We start from the raw sequence: 22469 nt of genomic DNA, 5'->3' as shown, positions 1-22469 counted from the left end.
CTAAAAGTCTTATCTGTTGCAATGATGTCTTAAATAGTAGTTTGTCTTTTTTATTTTGTGAAATGTTTTCATGAATTTTTCTGGGACAAGTGAAAGTCATGTAGAGATGTTGTTGGTGGTGGGGGATGTGGATAGGCAAGATAGTATAATAGACTGGCTTGGAGAAGTTCATGGAGGCTGGTGAGGGCACATAGAGTAGCAGGGCCACCTGAGATGGTCCTGCCCCTGGACATTAATCCAGTTTCAAAGTGTAAGGGAGACCACTCTTCTCTGACAGGGAGTTTGACTAAGAATGGTGAGAGCAACTTCATATCAGAAGTTGACAAACAATTTGTTGTACTTGAGAAATAAGAGAGGCCGGGCGCAGTGGCTCAAGCCTGTAATCCCAGCACTTTGGGAGGCCGAGAAGGGCGGATCACGAGGTCAGGAGATTGAGACCATCCTGGCTAACACAGTGGAACCCCGTCTCTACTAAAAATACAAAAACTAGCCGGGCGAGGTGGCGGGCGCCTGTAGTCCCAGCTACTCCGGAGGCTGAGGCAGGAGAATGGCATAAACCCGGGAGGCGGAGCTTGCAGTGAGCTGAGATCCGGCCACTGCACTCCAGCTCGGGCGACAGAGCGAGACTCCGTCTCAAAAAAAAAAAAAAAAAGAGAGAAAGATTAAAATGTGAAAAATGTATTCCCCAAATTAGGAATATAAGTAAAGGATCTTCACATATGTAGGGGAAAAAAGGAAAGTGATTTTTAAAAAAGATAATGAAAGCTTTTTCAGAAGAGAGCTACCTAGAAAAAGCACTATAACAAAGCTGAAATGTCTTTTCCCTGCTGGTTTCTTAAAAAATCAGAGTTCATGTTGTAGATGCTAAATGTTAAAATGCACTTAAGTATTGCACCTAGAACTGATAAATTTCTGAGAGAATATACAATGATAAATGGGTAAAGGGTAGAGCTGAGACAATGAGGGAAGATAGCCTATCAGATTCAGGGTAGAAAAAGCTTACAATAACTTTGATGAAGATTACTTATATCTATATCTAACCGGGGGATGACTTTTTGATTTATGTGACTCTCGTGTAGCATATAAAAGACATTTCATAACTGTTATTCCATGATCATATAATTTTTTATGAGCTTATATATGAAGAGCCCTATGCTAGATGCTGTAAATTATTTTTCTAATTTATGTCTGTGGAAATATTTTTGTAAACTCAATAGTGCTATATAATTGACAGCTTAACATCAATAGTAGTAAGTAGCAGTGGAGTCTGTGGTCTCCTTAAATTAATACGTCAGATTGACAGAGTTTTAGAAAATATATCTAAGGTTTACTTGGGAATGTAGAGAAATGGGCACTCTGGAAGTACAACTCTTTGGAAGACAATTTGGCTGTACATAGCATAAGAAAGTGTATTTGCAGAACTTGATCCCAAGGATATTTTCATGAACCTAGGCAACAATTATTTATTAAGAATATTTATTACAAGCCTATTTCTAATAGAGCTAGATTATAAATAATTCAAAACCTCATCAATGGGGAGATGATTAAATGAATTATAACACATAGGATGAAATACAATAACTCAAAATTACCTTTTTAAAATAATAATAAAGATGTTCAAGATATACTTAGTGAAAGAAGCATTACGTAAAGCATGTGGAGTTAAGTTCTGCACATATATATGCACAGATATAGAAAAAAGACTGGACTGATTTTATTAGATGGCCATATTATGGGAGACCTTTATTTTCTTTCTTGTATGTTTTCCTATTTGTTCTATATTTTTTATGGTGAGTCCATATTTTTTTAATAAGGAAAAGTTGTATGATAGGGAAGCTGATATTCCTCTGAGAGAAGTACTAATAGAATGTGATCAATGTAAAATTAGCAGTGAAGGCAGGAATCTCAGTTGAGAAAAGGGAGCACAGTGCCCACCTAGGGTGACAGACAAGGCTCTACAGAGGAATCAATAAGGAATTCTGATGGAACTTGAGAAATGGAGGAGATTCAACAGCTTAAGCAGAAAAAGCATTAACAAGGATGAGGGCACCCATGTAAATATAGGTGTTAGAATTCACAAAGTATATTAAATAGGTGCCTCATGGACAGAGAAATTGGAAGAGATAGTTGTGACCAGAGAGATTGTTTAAAAGCATATGGTAGACCCCATATACATAGGTATTAATTTTCTCAGTCAGCCATAACAAAATACTATAGACTGAGTATTAAACAGCAGAAACAACAGAAGTTGATTTTCTCACAGTTCTGGAGGCTGGATGTCCAAGATGAAGGTGCCAGCCGGGTTGGTTTCTGGTGAAGCCTCCCTTTTTGGCTTACAGACAGCCACCTCCTTGCTGTGCTCACACATATTCTTTCCTTTGTGTGTGTGTGGAGAAAGAAAGGACTCTGGTGTCTCTTCTTTTTCTTGTATATAAAGAAACCAGTCCCACTGGAATAGGGCTCCACCCTTATGGCTTTATTTATCCTTAATTACCTCCTTAAAGGCTCTATCTTCGAATATAGTCACAGTAGGGGTTAGGGCTTAAACATGAATTTGGAGTAAACACAGTTTAGTCCATAACACTATCCTAAACTCAACTACTTAAACCACTACTTGCCTGTAAATAAAGAAATGGAATGGCAAAATCAATGTTTTGGGAAGATTAATGTGGCCTACATGTGTAAAAGGACACTTAGAGAATATCTAGAAACTTTTAATCTCTTCCTGTTCCTTTTCTATGCTGTGTATTTTTGTCTTTAGGGGCTTGCATGCGATTCTTTGTCATCAGTTAGGAATGTATCCTTTCACACTATCAGGCTGTATAAAATGCCTCTGGAGGATGGACTGTGTGTGAGAAATGAACAGGCAGCAGGAAGGGTAGGGTTTGGATTTCACTGGGGTGTCTGGCTAATGACACTGACTCCAAAGAAGCTCAGAGTTTCAGTGTTTGAGACTTTCGCTGGAAGAATGAGAAACAGAGCACATTTCAAAGTGCTTCTCTCTACCTTCTATAATGAAACCCCCAGATGGTGTTTGAATCTCATCCAATGTGGACTTTCTCTCAACTGCTTTCACTGCTGTGGCTATTCTGGATGATTTAGCCGTGTTCTTCCCACCCACTCTTTGAACATTGCTAGACTTACTCTCGTCTCCAACTGTTGTCAGCTCATCAGTCATCAGTGCACCAAGGCAGCTCTCTCTCCAGGGTTAGTGGCTCTTTCTGCAGGACCAGCATCTTTCTCTGATTTATGATTGCCTATGCCCCTACTTCTATGGTCCTGAAGCGTTTGTCTTCTCCCATTCCTGAGGCAGCTCTCTGATTCTACAGAATCTCGAAATCAGAGTGTTCTTCCTTGGCCCAGGAATGGTTCTGAATGCATGAGCAGAAGCTAAAGGAATGAAAAAGAGGTCTTTCTGATTTGGATAGGCAAGTACCTCACGCCCACAGGGAGCATGCAATATTTCCATGATGCCCATGTGCCCCACCTGAGGAGACCTAGTCTAAGAAAACAAAACTCAGAAAACAGATTGTGGGTGAGCAATTATTATGGAACTGTGTTTCTTCATCATGAACTTTGTTATTGCAAAAACATTTAACTTACAGTATATACTTTAAAGAGGATACCTCAGTAAGTTTAGATACATTTGAAAAACAGAATTAAGAATGTCTTTGTTTTGTTTTGTTTTTTTGTTTGTTTTTGAGATGGAGTTTCGCTTTTGTTGCCCAGGCTGCAGTGCAATGGCGTGATCTCAGCTCACTACAACCTCCGCCTCCTGGGTTCAAGCGATTCTCCTGCCTCAGCCTCCAGAGTAGCTGGGATTACAGGCATGCGCCACCACGCCTGGCTAATTTTGTATTTTTAGTAGAGATGGGGTTTCTCCACATTGGTCAGGCTGGTCTTGAGCTCCCAACCTCAGGTAATCCACCTGCCTTGGCCTCCCAAAGTGCTGGGATTACAGGTGTGGGCCACCACGCCCAGCCTAAGAACGTCTTTAAAGGTCGTAATATGACTAGATATCTTAGAACCTAATTGTACTGAAAATGTCTACTTTTTTTCTTTTTAACTCATCTGTATTTGTTACATTCTTTTAGGGCAGAATGTGACTTGGGCACTACATTTCCATGCACAAGCCTCACTGAGTTACTTTTTGAACAGCTTTACAAGATGCCTAGGTAGGCTTGTAATTTTTCCTCTAAACAATTTTTTTCTTTCTTTCTTTCTTTTTCTTTCTTTCTTTCTTTCTTTCTCTCTCTCTCTCTTTCTTTCTCTCTTTCTTTCTTTCTCTCTCTTTCTCCTTCCTTCCTTCCCTCCCTCCTTCCTTCCCTCCCTTCTTTCCTTCCTTCCTTCCTTCCTTCCTTCCTTCCTTCCTTCCCTCCTTTCTTTTCTTCCTTCCTTTCCTTCTTTCATTCTTTCTTGATGGAGTTTTGCTCTTGTTGCCTAGGCTATAGTGCAATAGCATGATCTCAGCTCACTGCAATCTCTACCTCCTGGGTTCAAGTGATTCTCCTGCCTCCCAAGTAGCTGGGACTACATGCTTGCACCATAATGCCTGGCTTATTTTGTATTTATAGTAGAGATGAGGTTTCACCATATTGGTCAGGCTGGTCTCGAACTCCTGACCTCAAGTGATCCACCCGCCTTGGCCTCCCAAAGTGTTGGGATTGCAGGCATGAGCCACCACACCTGGCCAAACAATACTTTTCTTTGAGAAATAAGCCCTGTGGAGAGTTACATTAAGTTGCTTCTGTTTAACATACTTATTTCTAGTGGACTAGTATATGCAGAATTGGCAACCACGGGGCATGAAAAGTTTAAAAAGTAGATCCTAGAAGAATAACAAATACTTTCCTTCTAAACATCAAGGTAGATTTCAGAACACTTCAATGCCAACATATTTGGTCTACTAAGGAATCTGGCTTGAATACTTTAGACCTCAAAGTTAACGTTAGGCTACATATATCTTACAGCACACATTATGTTGATCTGTTAAAAGAAAACAATTTGAAATTAAAAAAGCATTACTAACCCTGCTTTAGTGCCTAAAGCATCACAGTGTCGCAAATAGAAGTTGAAAGACATCTTATCTTCCCCTTAAAGGAGTTGTCGTCATGCCTTACAGATCTTTTTAATGTTAACCAAAATAAAGGAAAAAAGTCATTGAAAATATATTATCAGAGAGAATAAAGATAAAATATTGAACATGAGTACAAGTCATTCTTGAGTCAGAGCTTAGTCTATGTCTTCCATGCATGATGTGTCATTATCTCCTTCAAGGAGCAGCATTTCATCAGTTACAGCAGATAAAATGCTTTATTTTCATATTAAAAATTTTTTTGGCTAAATTTATTGACTTTACATATAAATATGTCTTAGGAGAAATCAAGTAAAATAACCATAGATTGAATTTATATCTTGCCTTTAAAGTATGTTTTAGTTAAATTATTTATATATTTTTTTTCTGTAAGTAGAAAACATGATCTCTATAGAACAGTGACATTTTAGTGGTAAAGAAAAATATAAGAAATACATCTTTCTGGGATCTTTTCAAACTACACAAATTTCTCTCAGATACCTATCTCTATATATTTCTAGGATAGCTCCTCATTTTTCCCACTCCAGATAGAAACTCAACTGCCATACCCTTTGGTTTCCTTGGAGTAGAAAAAAAAAAAATAGTGACTGCTATGGATTGAATTGTGTTCCCAAATTTATGTTGAAGACACAAACCCCAATGTGACTATATTTGGAGATAAGGCCTTTAGTTGGTAATTAAGTTAAATGAGGTCTTAAGGGTGGGGCATTAATCCAATAGAATTAGTGGCCTTGTAAGAAGAGGAAGAGAGAGAGACCTCTTTCTCTCTGCCATGTCAGGATGCAACAAGGAGATGGCTGTCTATAAGTTAAAAAGCAAGTCTTCACCAGGAACTGAATCTGCTGGCACCTTAATCTTGGACTTCCCAGACTCCAGAACTGCAAGAAATAAATTCCCTTTGTTTAAGCCACCCAGTCTGTGACAGCCTGAGAAGAAGTAGTGACTATTATTATACTTGTATAATATTATACTTGTAGAAGTAGTGACTATTATATAATTTTCTATTATATATAGAAAATTTAGAAAAATAATAAAATAAAACCATATGTATCTACTGCAATCTCTTTTTGAAAATAATCTCTATGTTTTTTTATTAATAACATTTATTCTGTTTTCTAATTAGGAAACAGCATGTAGTCATTGTATTAAAATTAGAAAAAGGATAAAAGCACCAAGAAGAACATGAAAATTATATCATCCACAAATAACCAGTTATTACAATTTTAGTGTATATATTTCTAAACAATGATAATTCTTTTTGCCTTTGTGATCATAGTAGATCACATGTATATACAGTTTTACAAGCTGCTCTATTCACTTATTGTGACTTTTCCCCCTGTATAATTTAACATTTTTTTTTGAGACGGAGTCTCGCTGTGTCACCCAGGCTGGAGTGCAGTGGCGCGATCTCGGCTCACTGCAAGCTCCACCTCCCGGGTTCACGCCATTCTTCTGCCTCAGCCTCTTGAGTAGCTGGAACTACAGGCGCCCGCCACCACGCCCGACTAATTTTTTTGTAATTTTTAGTAGAGACGGGGTTTCACTGTGTGAGCCAGGATGGTCTCGATCTCCTGACCTCGTGATCCGCCCGCCTTGGCCTCCCAAAGTGCTGGGATTACAGGCATGAGCCACCGTGCCTGGCCAATTTAACATTCTTTAAAAAACATTATTTTCAATGGTATCATAACCTTCTATCAAATTGACGTATTATTTATTCATCCAGTTTTTCTATTATTTGCCAGTTTGGTGGTTCTTCATTTTTGCTATTATGAAGAGTGCTGCAATGAACATATTGATACATCAATCTATATTTATTTTCTGATTATTTTCCTTAAATAATTTCCTAGAGGGATTGCTAGGTCATGTTAATAAACATGCCTAAGAATTTTGATACCTATCACCAAAGTGTTTTCTAAGAATGTTTCAGGAGTTTATACTCCCATAAGTAGATATTGAGAATTCTCATCCACCTGTTGCATACATGAAGATATCAACAACACTGCAACAAAATCCAGTGATTTTAAAACATATTTACAGGTTTGACAGAAGAAAAATGTTATACCCATATTTCAATTTATATATTTTTAATTACTTGTTGAGGTGATTTTTATTTGTTTTATGTTATCACTTATTGGTTATTTCTGAGTTTCCTACGTCTTTTGCTATTTTTCTATTATATATATTTTTCATATTGATAAAAGCTTTTTATTAAGTAGTAAGGGTATTACATGTAACTTTATCAGATTTACTGTAAGAAATTTCCAATTTACTATTGTGTCTGTGGAGTTTTTTAATGTATAGAAAGTAATACATTTTATAAGTTTGTTCATTGCTCTTAATGTTCAGATAGTCCTTTATCATCCTGAGGTCATATAAAGATTCACCTGCTTTTTCATCTAATTTTTTTAAAGTTGTATTTTTCTCTTACTTTTCCTTTTTTTCCTTTTTCTGGTGTAAAATTTGAGTGAAGCAATTTTCTCTGCTTTATTTGTTTGCTTAAAATTATCTCAGCTCTGTTCACTGACTAATCTTTTTTTTCCCCTCCCCTCTGAGTTGGAATACCAATGCTGTGCTAAAATCTTACATATACTAGCTTCTGCTTTAAGTTATATAAAGTATGTATTACTTTTTAAATTATATATATTTATATTTTAATATCTGAAAGAAGTTGCCCATTGTTGCACTTCGTTGTCAGATTTTACTTGAATATTCTTGCCTGTTGATTTTTAAAGATGAAATTTGGAATTACAGTTCAACACCATAAAATCATCCTATAGGATTTTGACTGAAGTTGTATTAGACTATTAATTTCCTAAGAATGTAAACCTTCTACATTATTCAATTTCTACAACTAGGCTGTGGTATTCTTTTATTTATGTATTTTTTACATATATTAAAATATACTTAATATACGTAAAAAAGACTTATGTATAAGTTTTTTTTTCCTGTCCATCAGCAAAATTTTATGGCTTTTTTTTTTTTTTTAACAAGGGTCTTAGATTTTTAAATAATTGTTATTTCTAGTTGATTTTGTTTTGGGGATAGATTTCCCCCCACTGTATTTTCAAAATGCCTATTTTCAGTGAACAGATAAACTATTAATGTTTTAACATTTATTTTGTATTTGGACACTTTGTTAAGTGTTTTTATTTTTGTTAATTTCTCATTTGATTCACCTAAGCTTTCTAAGAATGAAGTCATATTAAATTCACATGATGGTGATTTTGCTTACTCCTTTAAAATAACTGTTTCTCTTAATCTGATTTTATGTTTTATTGCATTGTTTATAATCATTTAAAAAATTCTTAACAACCACAAAAGAAGAAAGCAACATCTTTTGTCTGCACGAATGATAAGAAAGAAGGTCGAGTGTATTGGCCCATGCCTGTAATCTCAACACTTTGGGAGGCTGAGGTGGGAGGACTGATTGAACCCAAGAGTTTGAGACCAGCCTCAGCAACATGGTGAAACCCTGTCTCTACAAAAAACAAAAATTAGCTGGACGTGGTGGTGCACGCCTATAGTCCCAGATACTCGGGAGACTGAGGTGGAAGGATCAGCTGAGCCTAGGGAAGTCGAGGCTTCATTACAAACCCCGATCATGCCACTGCACTCCAACCTAGGAGACAGAGTGAGACCCTGTCTCAGAAAAAAAAAAAAAAAAAAAGATGAGAAAGAATACTTTGGTTTTCTTTTCCTGCCCACTGCCTTTTTTGGTCATTTCACTTTTTTTTTTTTTTTCTCTATGAAGACTTATTTTAAAAGTTTTAATTCATTTATTTTCTGATTACTTTTGTAGGAGGTGTATCATGTTCTGATAGTCTTAATGCTTAACATTAGTCATTTTATATTATGACTTTCCTATAGTCAAGAAATTTGATTCATTTCTTAATAATCTGAAATATTTGTGTGTGATACGTCTTCTGAGGTTTTGTTTACAGGAGGACATCATTTGTTTCTTTTAATCATAAATTGTAACTTGGCTGGATATAGAATTCTTATGTTAAAATCTTTTCCCCTAAAAACTTCATAACTTCATAGATTTTGCTTCACTTTCTTTGGTATTCAGTGTTACAGAAAACAAAGTGTAAATATAACTGAATTTTTCTCCCATGCTTGAAATCCATACTTTTTGCTCTGTAATATTTAAATTTTAGTCATACTGAGAGGTGAAGCCAGCTTGACTTCCTGGGTCAAGTGGGGACTTGGAGAACTTTTCTGTCTAGCTAAAGGATTGTAAATGCACCAATAAGTGCTCTGTGTCTAGCTAAAGGTTTGTAAACGCACCAATCAGCACTCTGTAAAAATACACCAATCAGTGCTCTGTGTCTAGCTAAAGGTTTGTAAACGCACCAATCAGCACTCTGTAAAAATGCACCAATCAGCACTCTGTGTCTAAAGGATTGTAAATGCACCAATCAGCACCGTGTCTAGCTAAAGTATTGTAAATGCACCAATCAGCACTCTGTAAAAACGCACCAATCAGCGCTCTGTGTCTAGCTAAAGGTTTATAAGTGCACCAATCAGCACTCTGTAAAAACGGACCAATCAGCATTCTGTAAAATGGACCAATCAGCAGGACGTGGGTGGGGCCAAATAAGGGAACAAAAACTGGTCACCCCAGCCAGCAGTGACAACCTGCTGGGATCTCCTTCCACATTGTGGAAGCTTTGTTCTTTTGCTCTTCACAGTAAATCTTGCTGTTGGTCATTCTTTGGGGCTACATTACCTTTATGAGCTGTAACACTGTGGAGGTCTGCAGCTTCACTCCCGAAGTCAGCCAGACTACGAACCCAGCAGGAGGAACAAACAACTCCTGAGGTGCCACCTTTAAGATATGTAACACTCATTGCAAAGGTCTGCGGCTTCACTCCTGAAGTCAGCAAGACCACCAGAAGGAAGAAACTCAGGACACATCTGAACATCTGAAGGAACAAACTCCAGACACACCATCTTTAAGAACTGTAACACTCACGGTGAGGGTCCACGGCTTCATTCTTGAAGTCAGCGAGACCAAGAACCCACTGGAAGGAACCAATTACGGAAACAATATTGTTCATAAACTTTGCCTTATCCTAGGTCAGCCTACTTTATCTGAAGACATGGATCTTTATTTGGAACAGGAAAGTTTTCTTCTATTTTTTGATAATTGCTTAAGGTTAATGTATTCTAGATTCTTCTCCAGTAATGCCAATAATGTATAGGTTTAATATCTAATGTCTTGACATTCTAAATGTTTAACTTTTCTCTCATACACTTTATCTCTTTTCCTTTCTCTGTATCCTGTGAGATCTTCTCCACCTAGTCTGCCCTAATACTGATTTGAATTTCTGTAATATTGAGTCTTTTTTCTTTCTTACCTTCTCTCCTCTTGTCATTCAGCTCTCTCTTCATCCTCACTTGAAACCCTATTTCTTCTCTCACTAGCAGCTATACAACTTTGGTTATTATATTTAACCTCTTTGTTCTCCATTTTTCTCATCAACAAAAGGGGGACAATAATTATTTCCACAGAACAAAATTAGATTGTTTTTGAGAACCTTTAGAAAAATACAGTCCCTAGAAATGTGTCAGTACGTTTTAGTCAATGTCACTGTTATCAGCAGCCTCAGCATTTCTCCTGTATCTCAGCAATACTCCTTTCCTTTAAGCTGTGGTTGTCTCATTTCTGTTTGTATCTGTGTGTATATTTATGGAAATCATATTTTTTGAATTTGGGGGGAACACAACACAGATATTTTGAAAATGTACTCCTGCTGTAAATCTTTTTCAAAATTTTCACCTTGAGTACAATGTACCCTTTTTTATGTTGTACAGTATTTTCATAAGCTTTACATTGTTGCTATTGTTGATTTTTCTATTTATATTTCTTTGTACAAGCAGAGATCTTTTGCTAACAGAATAGGTTAGTTCTCTTTGGTCACCCTAGACATCTGCTTGGGAGCTGTCAGAATCTTCCCTCAACACTTAAGTTGAAGAATTGGTTTGTATGCAGAGTATTTAATCAAATTGCTTCTGACTGGATGATATTTGGCAGGAGTAAGGCTGCATTTAAGACTACTCTCCTGTTGGTCCTCTCTGACTATCCTATTCTATAGAGGGGAATATATTTTTGGATAATTTCAATTATTATTAAATTCAATCCATTTGTCCCTTACTCAAAATACTGGGTGAAAAGCTGCACTTTTTGAATTTCATCGCTCCATCACTCTTCTTGTCTTGGCTCATATTACTGATGCATTTGCCAGATGCAAGGCGTCATAACATGCCCAGCCCCAACCCCTGCCATTCTGCCTTGTTGTGAGTTATAGCCTCTAAACAGATCTATAAACAGAAGTATTGATGGTCATTTGGAGGAATGATGTGAACTTGGCACCTGCATTTTGGGGGAACAGGCTTTTGGCCCTCTAATAGGTGAAAGCCACACAGGCAGGTGTGTAGAAATCTCTCACTTTCTTCCTGCTTGCTTTTATTATTTTGTCTTAAAGTTTTACTCACATTTTAATGGAATTGCCCTCAGGGTCTGGCAGCATGTTGACTAATCTTTCTAGTACCATTGACACTGTAGCTCTACATGTGTTTTTGAGTAAGTATTCAAGACAAATTGAGAAAAGTTTAATAAGTCCTCTCTAGGAAGCTTTAAAATGTATCAGTTGAAAACAAAAGACTTTTTAATCATAATATCATAGAGCCAGTGAAGTCTTAGACCAAAATTTTCATTTTATCATTGAGGAAACTCTTTTGAAGCAGAGTTACCTGTCTGAAGTAACAAAGAGGCCAGAGCCTGGATCTCCTCACCTTTTGTTATTCTAGTTCCTTGGTCATTAAAAAAATTGTTTTGGCTGGGCGCGGTGGCTCAAGCCTGTAATCCCAGCACTTTGGGAGGCTGAGACGGGCGGATCACGAGGTCAGCAGATCGGGACCATCCTGGCTAACACGGTGAAACCCCGTCTCTACTAAAAAATACAAAAAACTAGCCGGGCGAGGTGGCGGGCGCCTGTGGTCCCAGCTACTTGGGAGGCTGAGGCAGGAGAATGGCGTAAACTCGGGAGGCGGAGCTTGCCGTGAGCTGAGATCGCGGCACTGCACTCCAGCCCGGGCGCCAGAGCGAGACTCCATCTCAAAAAAAAAAAAATTGTTTTTAGCTATTTTGAGAAGTCTGGTTAGGAATTTCTTAAATAGTGAGAAGTTTTCTTCCATGAAAAAATATGGAACTACAAGGTAAGCTTCACTGGAGAGTCCTGAAGCTCCTCATTGTTTAAGCACTTTAGGGAACATTTGTATACCCTTCTTCCCATCCCTTCTACACCTATGTTTAACTATCAGTGGGCAAATAATCAAACTGGGACAACAATTCTCTTAGAAGAGTTGGTTCTTTGATACATGATCATATTGTGTCATTCCATATTCAAATGTGGCTGTTCCTCTGTGTCTCAGCTGCTGCAAGACTGCTCCTCTCGTCTCAAAATGACCCACCCAGCTAGAGCACTGTACACCCCCGATGGAGAGCCAATTCAGTCCTGGGATGACATCGAGCGAGATATGGTCATCTGTGTGTCTATGGGACATGGTTTCAAAACCCCAAAAGGTATGTGTGATACTTTCTTTTCCATCAAGTTTTTGAAGAATTAAAGCATTCAGTCTTCTCTTCGAAGAGCTTATATCCCATCACAATGATTTTTAATAATTATCCTCCCCCAAGCATTTCTACTCCATGTTATGGAAGTTAAATTTATATATTTATGTGCTGGAACCTCGTGTTAACACTATTTGCTCTGGAGAATTCAATCGTATTTCAGTTAATATTGAACCTTATCCAGGGGGCTTATTTGCAGAAATACCGAGAGCCTCATTTGAAGGTATTCCCCTAGTATGAACCCTGAGGAAAGTGAAGCTTCACTGATTTCCTATTTTTCAAATTATTTAAAACGTAATGTTTTATTAATAGTAATTAAATGGTTTGTAGTTTCTTTAGTAATAAGTAAATATTTTCTAGAGTTATTATCTTGTCTATTCCTTGGTAATTTTCTTTGATAAATGACAGAAATTGAAAAGGGCATATATTTGTTATTGAATGAACTCTAGTTCTTTATCCTAAATACCCTGATGAATTTAAAGCCTGTTTTTGTAGGTAGGTATATATTAGCAAAGATATAATTTTTGGGAGATTCTGAAGAACATTGTTATCACTCTAAAGGAAACTAAAAGATTAGGTAATGAATTGCCTGGCATTCCTATATTAGTAATAGTAGATATTTTCTTTTAAGAAGTCACCATAAAATTATTATTACTATGTTATATGTAATGTAGGCAAACCAAAAACTTCAAAACAGTTGCGATTGTATCTTTACATTTTGCCCAGAAGGGACAAAAGGATAGAAATAGAGACCAAAAGGTAGGGAGACAGGATTTATTAGGATGCCTAGCACTGTTCTGAGGGAAGCCACAAATATTCCCCCTGCACCATCCTACATTATGGATGAGGCGCCAGTCCTTTTATTCTTTGTTTTCTGCTGTTCCCATCACCCATCACTACCCATCACCCTGGCTCTTGGTGACCCTCACTACATGGGTACTTAGAAGAACACACCAATGATGAGGTTCTTATTATCAGTAAGTATTAGTTAATAGCTTTCTGTATCCCCAAAGTATGTAGGTTATAAAATAAACATAAGGTAGGTTCCTCTTCTGAGAGTTTTCAATCTAATTAAGAATATGAACACACATGAAATAATTAGAATACAATCGAAGAGTGAGCAAACGTGTTTAGTAGGAGGTACCTTCCCAGTCCCTTCATTATCTGGGCTTAGTCTTTCATATTCCTGGGATGGGCTTCTGTTGCCTGTACCACACCTTCCTTGCAGTATTCTGTTCATTGAGCCTGTGTGATAAATAAAGCTAAATATGCTTCAGGCAAGCTAGCCAAAAGGGTATCCAATGACAGACAGAGATGTCAGCTGCCTTCCCAGAAACAAGCTTGTCAACAATACAAACTGTGACTGGAAGAGAAAAAAAATGGAAATGCAAATATTACTCCTTCTATCATTTGCCTCCATGTTAGCTCTGGGTATCTTTGATAAAGCTATGGAGACGAATGTTCATTTTTGCATCTTCAATTCTATAAATATATAGATTACCATCATATGAAAGTTTATTCCTTTCCTATGACAATAGGTTCCCTATGTTACCTTCATGGTGAAAGGATTAGTGGTTTCCTCCTATTGTCTCAGTTCTTTCCAATGAGCTATATGTGTTCTAGGAAATTACAGGAAGTCTCTGATTGCAGAAAGTCTGATTTAGTCGTTCTTTAGAAACTTATTTTACTCTTGCCATTTTATTTTTTTCCTGAAATAATTAAGTTAGTAATAATCATTTATTAGAAATCTAAATATTCAGAATGCTTTAAAAAAGAAAAGATAGAAATGCAACTATATGCCTATATCCATTAAGGGACATTTAATTAATTAATCATTCCACTCATGATTTTTCTGTGACCTACTGGCTTAAGTATGTAGGAAGAAAATAAAGCAGTCTGGGATTTTCGAAACCACTCTCTAATAACTTATTTTATGCATTATAATACCAAAGAACATTTAGTATGTGAAAGTTAGTCATCAAAGAATCACATTGGGTTTTTAAAAGAATCAATTGGATTTTGCAAAACAAACGAGAAGCTATTAGAATGGCTTCTTTCAAAACAAACCCCTGATGAAATTAAGAGAGTGTTTTATGCCATTTGCCATAAAATCTGAACACTGTTCTTACTGCTGCTTTCTATCTTTTCAGTGGGTCCAATTTTTAGACCAGCCCTAGGTTAACTTCCAATTCAGGCTTTGTAATAAACCTGGAAAGAAGTCCTCTCTAGCAACTTCCACTCTCTAGCAATCCAAAGACTATTAACACATATCTGATGTGATAAGAAGTCGAAGTTGTAATGAGAGAGCCCAGGGTGGGAGCCAAGGATTTGTGAGGGGTCTTCAAGATTTTCATCATCCTGGACTTTTGTTCTTTTCTATAACATTGACTTGTCTCTCAACTTCTTCTTCTTTTTTTTTTTTTAACAGAGTTAAAACAACTGATGGAGATCAGAGCAAATTATGTCAGAATCCGAAGGCAGCAGGGCCCTCAAGCCACAGACATTGTGGTGTCACCATCCACAAAGCTGCTGTCTCTGGCACATCTCCACAATTAACTCCTATCAGAACCATCGGATTTTCTGCTATATTTTGCTGGTATAGCTATGTGCACATAGTCATGTTTGTTATGACATTATGATTATTTATCTCTTTTATTTTCATGCAGTTTCCCCCTTTCTTTTCTGAGACAGGTTCTTGCTCTGTCGCCCAGGCTGGAGTGTAGTGGCACGATCACAGCTTACTGCACCCTTGACCTCCCAGGGCTCATGTGATCCTCCCATCTCAACCTCCCAAGAAAATGGGACTACAGTCACGCACCACTATGCCCAGCTAATATTTATATTTTTTGTGGAGATGGGCTTTTGCCTTGTTGCCCAGGCTGGTCTTGAACTCCTGAGCTCAAGCAATCCTCCCACCTCAATATCACAAAGTGCTGGGATTGTAGGCATAAACCACTGCACCCAGCCCTATGCGATCTTTTATAAAGGTTATTACCCTCCGCATTTTACATAAAGTGACATTTGATGCCTCAAATTTGTTCCTGGAAAGACAACAAAACTAGACAAAATAATGCCAGCAAAATAACTATCATCAGTGTATTTTCTTCCAAGAAAAAAAAGGAAACTACTAGTCATTAGTGAAATATAATTTCACAGGATCAAATAGCTTATGTAAAATGCTTTTTATGTATAATCAAACATTCCATCAAACATTCCATACATCAAATAGAAAATATGTTCCATATATGGAATGTTTGATGATACAAAAAGACTCTGACCACTAAACACTAAATTTGACCCTAGCTGATACTTTCTGGCTCGGCCACTATATTTTCCAAACCTCCATATTAAAATCCTTAGTATACTGAATACAAATCAAATGGCTGGTGGCCACCAAATGCCACACAAATCAATCCTTTCTTCTCCAATTTCTCATCAGTTTCACCTGTAGTAACAGTGCAGGACCTTTTATGGGGTACAGTTAGATTCTGTTCATGAGAGTAAAGCTTGGCAATTCCCAATATATGCCCAGTGATCAAATGTCATAGACTTGGTCCTCAATACAAAAACTTAGGGAAAGGATATATGCACTATTTAAAATAAAAATTATGGAAGGTTTATTTTTAAAAAAGAAATCAGGGGAGATCCCTAGCAGTCTTAGGTATTAATCCTACAGGAAGGGAAGAATTTACAAGAAGAACCATTAAAAAAAAAATGGCAGTGAGAAATCAGAGTTTAGTTTCTGCATTTGGTGAAAAATTTCCAGAGAAATGCTCTTCTTCCCTGTCTTCCTCTGAAAACCACTCACAACTCTATATGAATATAAATTGCACTCTGGCTAGGTGTGTACAGAATGGCTCAGCTGGGCTCACTTCTCAATCCTCCACTTTAATGTGATGCAGGAAGGCAGTATATCATTTCTACTGAAGGGGGCTCTTGGAAATCGCTGCAAAACGCCTAGTATTTACTCCCAGTCTGCAAATCAGTAGGGCTGCATGAATAAATTCCTGCTGCCTCTGACACCACTAAAAGCAAAGCACATTGAGGTGAAATTTCACATGTTACATCAACAGCAATTTGCCCTTTTACAGACATTTTCTCTATATGTTGTGCGATGTTAGAGATGTAAAGGTATTCCAATGAAGCTGTGTGCCATATAGGAGAAAAAGATTGCATGTGACTTCTGTTTTGCCTTTTCTTTCTTTCTTTCTTTTTTTAAAGCAAGAAAGTCAAAACAAGAAGGGTTAAAAAACTTGCTCCCCATTGGAAAGGGAGCCAAGAGGACTCTTGCCAGTTGTGCCTCTCCCTAGAATGACTCAATCTCAATGCCTCTATCGACAATTTTTTTTTTCATTCCTTGAAAACGAAGACATCTCTCTAGGTGCAAAAGTACCTATCACTTTCCTGCCAGGGAAAAGTTGATTTGCTATGAAAATGGCATAATTTCACCCTGGATCAAATGTGCAAATTCTCGTGAAGTCGTCACTGCTGCATGTGAATACGCCTGAAGCGAAAATTGGTAATATCACACAACGCTGTATCAAGCACCCGAGACATAAGGCAAAAGACTTAACTGAGCTTTTCTATTAGTAGTAAATGGGATTTTAGATGTAATGTAACAGTCATCAACACATCACATTTTACCAGCAAGGCAGCAACACTTACTTTGTAGACGACAGCTAGCCCTGGGTATCTTGGTAGTTCATAGCCACTTTTAGCTTAGACTAAAAACAGCCCTGCTCTTTCCTTACTCTTGACCTTCCTCTTTGGTTGGCTGAAAGGTGGACTGTGGAGCAGTTTCTCTACCTTCAGCAAGGACTGTAGGATAAGACCATTGCAATTCTGTTCAGCCATTCTAGGGTTTTAATAAATGCAGTAATTTCCTTTGGGAACATGTTTATCAAATTTGAATCAGCCTCATATATATAAGTCAGATTTCAGTATTTTTCTATCAACTGAAAACGATTTATTATTAAATACTAAAGCAACCATCCCTAAGTCCATGGCCTTCTCCAAAAATTTATTTCCTGCTGGTTCACAAACACCCTTAAGGTGATCCAGATGTTAATCAACAGTGTAGAAGCATTTGGGATTTTCCTCAGGAGAACTGAATTTTTCTGCCCACCTCTCTAACTTTTGTGGCCTGATTAACTGTTAGGGTAAAGTTGCATGTTTCTAAGCAAGTAAACTAAAAGCAATATGCCTGAAAGTCTGGCAGTCTTTCTGAGAATAACTAACAGTATTTATAAATAAGAAGCATTTTATCTGGATGCTTATGTCAGCTTTGTAAAACAGGATATATTAGTAATGATTCAAAATGCAAAGGTAGCTTTGAAGGGCAATAACCCTAAATCTCTGTTTTTTTCCTTGTTTATCATAACTAAATATTGTTTTTCTAATTAAAAAAACAAAGCAACAATCAAATGACAGCAGAAGGATAAATATAAATGTGCTCTCTTTTGTCAGAGACTCACTTAGAAATTGTGGCTCATGGCTGTTGCAGCATTTGTGAGCTAACCTTCAATAATAGCCCAGGTGTGCTGAGTGCCATTGAGAGATTTGTGATTCACCATGGCAGCATTTTTTTTTTTTTAATCTTTTTGAAGCGAATGATCAAAACACACAAATCTGCATTATTCCAGTACATCACAAAATCAGATGCAAATGTCCCCAGTTACGGGAAATTTAGACTCTGGTGATTCTCAATTGTTTCTGTTGAACCACTGGTTCTGGTTCCCTCCTGGCTTTGAATATATCTCAACCCCTTGTCCCCTCCATGAGGCCAAGTAAGTAGAAAAAAAGAGTAACAGGTTTGTTCTCAACACAATAAATTAGAATTCTGCATAAATGGTATGGTTTGGGGCTGAGTGGCCATAAGCAACTATAAAGCAAGATCAACAAAGACCACTCAGGAGAAAGCTGATGAAAGTAAATGGACTGTGCAACTGTAGGTATTCAGTGGGTGCCTGCTGCCAGCTATAGCATTTTCTAATTCGACGAGTCTGGATTATGAAACTACTATCCATAGGCTGTCACCCTGTACCAAATGTATAAACAGAAATATATAACAGAGGAAATGTATATGCCCATGATGCAACTGGGTTGGAGAGAGGAAGAAAGGTGATGAGAAATTCTATATCTATGGCAAGTAAAATGGTGATTCTGAATTGGATGTGCTGTTGCTCACTGTGGTATCCCTCTGTGGGCTTGCAGGCAGATACAAGCTTCAGTCGAGCTGTTGGACCTATCAGGTCCTAGCTTGTCAGTCCTAGAGCAGTAATTTCAACATTGGAAACTGATATTAGCGTTTTAGCTCAGGTGCACATACTCAGGAATGTCAGCTCTGTCAGACCAACTGAGGCAGCTGGGTGGTCATCTCTGGTGCCACCACTGGAAGCTGTGTTTTAAAGGAAATTTCCTGAAGGGCACTGTCCTTTACTCAGCGACTATGCTGGAGAGAGGTGGAGGAGAAGAGGGAACTTCCCAGGGCTCCTAGGTTAGTGCCTCTAAAAATCTAAAATCTGATTATATTGTTCTCATTTCCATTACTTTTTCTCCCTCTTCCCTCCTCCCTCTTGGCCTCTTGGCCTTTTCCTGCCTCTTGGCCTTTTCCGGTCTTCCTGGCCTTTCTCCTCTAAGAGTCTTTAAATCCCATCTTTCATTTAAAAAGTAAAAACTGTTTCCTGGAACGATTTGTGTATTGGCAAGAGATACTTCCTTAATATGATTCTCAAATTTGAGTGTGCACCAGAAACACCTGGTGTGCTAGATAAAATACAGATTTCCAGGCTTGGTCCCAGCACTGGTTATAATCTGTATGCCTGAGGTGGTATAAGGAATCTGCATTTTAACAAGCACCTGGGAAGAAGCGCCATCATGACCACAGTGTAAAAAACTTTGCCAAGAGTTTCGGGCCTGCCAGGGACAGCACTGTTTATTATAAGCAGGGCATGGCCCAAGTGATAAGTACCAGTTTTAAGAACGAAGTCTGTATTCAGGGGCTATGAAGACAGTGAAACATTTACTTTGTATGTGAGTGTTTGAGTCTAAATAGCCTCATGTTTTCTCATCACAGTTCCCTTAAGAAATGATGGAAATGTTCTTGAGTCAGAAATAACCACCCAGAGATTTTAACTAGGACCCAGACATTGGAAGGCTAAACAAGTGAGTTTCAGGTGCTGAAGCTTCCCATGTTCATTAAGCTGCCTTCGATGCTGATAAAATCTTGCTATTTTAAAGGTCACAGGAAGAATATCAGTGCTGTAGTACATATATCATGGAGCAGAGTACTTTTGAGGGTGGGGAAAATAACCAGCTTCCTGGAGTTTTCTTATACATTTTTATATGTACAAAGGAGAGCTTTGGAACAAGGACAGGATTTCTATTTTCCATCATTGCTTTTTCTCCTGTGAAGGAGTTACTTGAACCTCTCTTTTCTATTTGCCCCAAGTCTAGTCAACATGGAAGTCTGAGCACCTGCATCCTTGGCAGGCTCACCCAAGAGTGTGAAAATCCACAGGATATTATTTCAGTTCAGTAACAAATTATCTTAGAAAAATGAATTTTCAAGGTAGTTCTCTTGCCACATCAATGAAATCCTTATAGCTTGAGAGACAGACACTTTACTTAGAAGACAGACACTTTCCTTGGAAAACAGAGAATACAAAGAAAATTAGTTTTTCTAACACCTAATTCATGTATATACGTTTGTTTCTCTCTCTCTCTCTCTGTCTCTTTTCTCTCTCTCTGCACACACACACACATTTTTATATATTTGTACATTTTTATATACAAATATAAAAGTTTAAATTTTTCCTTGCCTCTTGTTTAGTGTAGTCATTTTGATAGGATAAGTCCCACTGTGGATTTTGATTTTTATTAGTCTCTCTTCTACTACTCCACTCTCTAAGCCAGCCCGGCTAACAGCTTTCCCAATGTTAAAACTGTGTGTGTGTATATATATGCAGAAGAGAGAGAGAGAGAGAGATCAGCTGGTATATACATGGTACATGCATGAATATATATATATATATATGAAAAAAATATATGTGTATATATATATTCAGGCACTCACTGTTCTAGGTGCTGGTTATGCAAAGGTAAATGTGACAGATGTGATCCCTGTCCCTGTGGGGCTCATGCTGTGTGTTGGCGAGGAGAGGCATTTAGAAGTTAAATACCCACATAAAATAATTATGTGTAATAAATAGTTACACATTGTGTTAAGTCTTATGAAAGAAACCAAGTTCAGTTAGAGAATAACTGGAGGGGAGGTAGGGGTGACATACTTAATGAGTGGCATGTTTAAAGCCTTATATAAGGCCGGGCGCGGTGGCTCAAGCCTGTAATCCCAGCACTTTGGGAGGCCGAGACGGGCGGATCACGAGGTCAGGAGATCGAGACCATCCTGGCTAACACGGTGAAACCCCGTCTCTACTAAAAATACAAAAAAACTAGCCAGGCGAGGTGGCGGGCGCCTGTAGTCCCAGCTACTCCGGAGGCTGAGGCAGGAGAATGGCGTGGACCCGGGAGGCGGAGCTTGCAGTGAGCTGAGATCTGGCCACTGCACTCCAGCCCGGGCAACAGAGCAAGACTCCGTCTCAAAATAAATAAATAAATAAATAAAAATAAAGCCTTATATAAGGAAGTGACAGTTAAGCTAAAAGACAAGAATGAATCAGCCATTCCAAATGAAAACAAGCAGAGTGAGGGTTGTGGTAAGGAACAGGCAGAGGTGAGAATCAGGAAAGAGCGTGGCACGGTCAAGCTACCAAAGGAAGGTCTAAAGTAGCCACTGTCTAACAGAAAGATCACAGGAGCCACATGGGTAATTTGAAATTTTCTAGTAGCCACATTTTTAGAAAAGTTAAAAGAAATGTGTGAAATACATTTTCATACTATATTTTATTCAATTCAATATATCCAAAATATTAGCATTTCAACATATCATCAATGTAAAATTATTGAGGCATATTTCCTTGTTTGTTATTGTTCTAAGGTCTCCATATCCTGTGTGTATTTTATACTTACAGCACATCTCCATTCAGACTGGCTGTATTTCAAGTACTTCACGGCTACTTTTCTTAAAAGAACTAATTCTCACTCACACACACACTAGGACTGTTCTGGTTGCTGGGCATGCAAAGGTGAATGTAATAGTTGTGACTGCTTGGATAGGCCTAGAATGTTGGAGTAACAGGCACAAGATGAGCTTGAAGGGGCATGCATGGGCTTGATTGTGAGGGCTTTGTAGGTAGTGCTAAGGAGTTGGGAGATTATATATATATAAAAGTGCACTTTATATATATAACTTGAACAAGCTTAATGTAATACGCAATGTCTAGTCCAACATTCACATTAGTTCTCTTTACTGGCTTCCCACTGCAATCTATATATATGTATGTGTGTGTGTGTGTGTGTGTGTGTGTATGTATGTGTATATGTGTGTGTGTATATATATATATATGTATGTGTGTGTCTAAGTATACTTAATACACTAAGTGTACTCATGTTTTATCACCATAATTCCCTTAAGAAATGATGGAAATAATATTGAGTCAGAACTAACCACCCAGAGATTATAACTAGGACCCAGATATTGGAAGGCGAAACGAGTGGGTTTGAGGTGCTGAAGCTCCCCATGTTAATTAAACTGCCTTCAGTGCTGATAAAATCTTGCTATTTTAAAGGTCACAGAAATAATATCAGTGCTTGATATATATATATCAAGCTGGAATA

At 37.8% G+C, this 22469-nt stretch overlaps 1 protein-coding gene across 1 annotated transcript in view; it reads left to right on the top strand.

Moving 5' to 3' along the window:
- Positions 1–22469, top strand: part of DCDC5 (doublecortin domain containing 5) — an 83860-nt gene that overhangs the window by 54675 nt on the left and 6716 nt on the right. The window contains exons 17-18 of the mRNA XM_011936411.1: positions 12533–12683; positions 15160–15327. Coding sequence (XP_011791801.1) covers positions 12533–12683; positions 15160–15287 — 279 coding nt within the window. The 3' untranslated portion in view covers positions 15288–15327. The remainder of the gene's footprint in view (positions 1–12532; positions 12684–15159; positions 15328–22469) is intronic.

The sequence above is a fragment of the Colobus angolensis genome, unplaced genomic scaffold, assembly GCF_000951035.1.
Source record: "Colobus angolensis palliatus isolate OR3802 unplaced genomic scaffold, Cang.pa_1.0 Scaffold152, whole genome shotgun sequence".
Taxonomy (NCBI): domain Eukaryota; kingdom Metazoa; phylum Chordata; class Mammalia; order Primates; family Cercopithecidae; genus Colobus; species Colobus angolensis.
The sequence above is the reverse complement of the archived record's forward strand: the minus strand, read 5'-3'. Positions and strand labels throughout refer to the sequence as shown.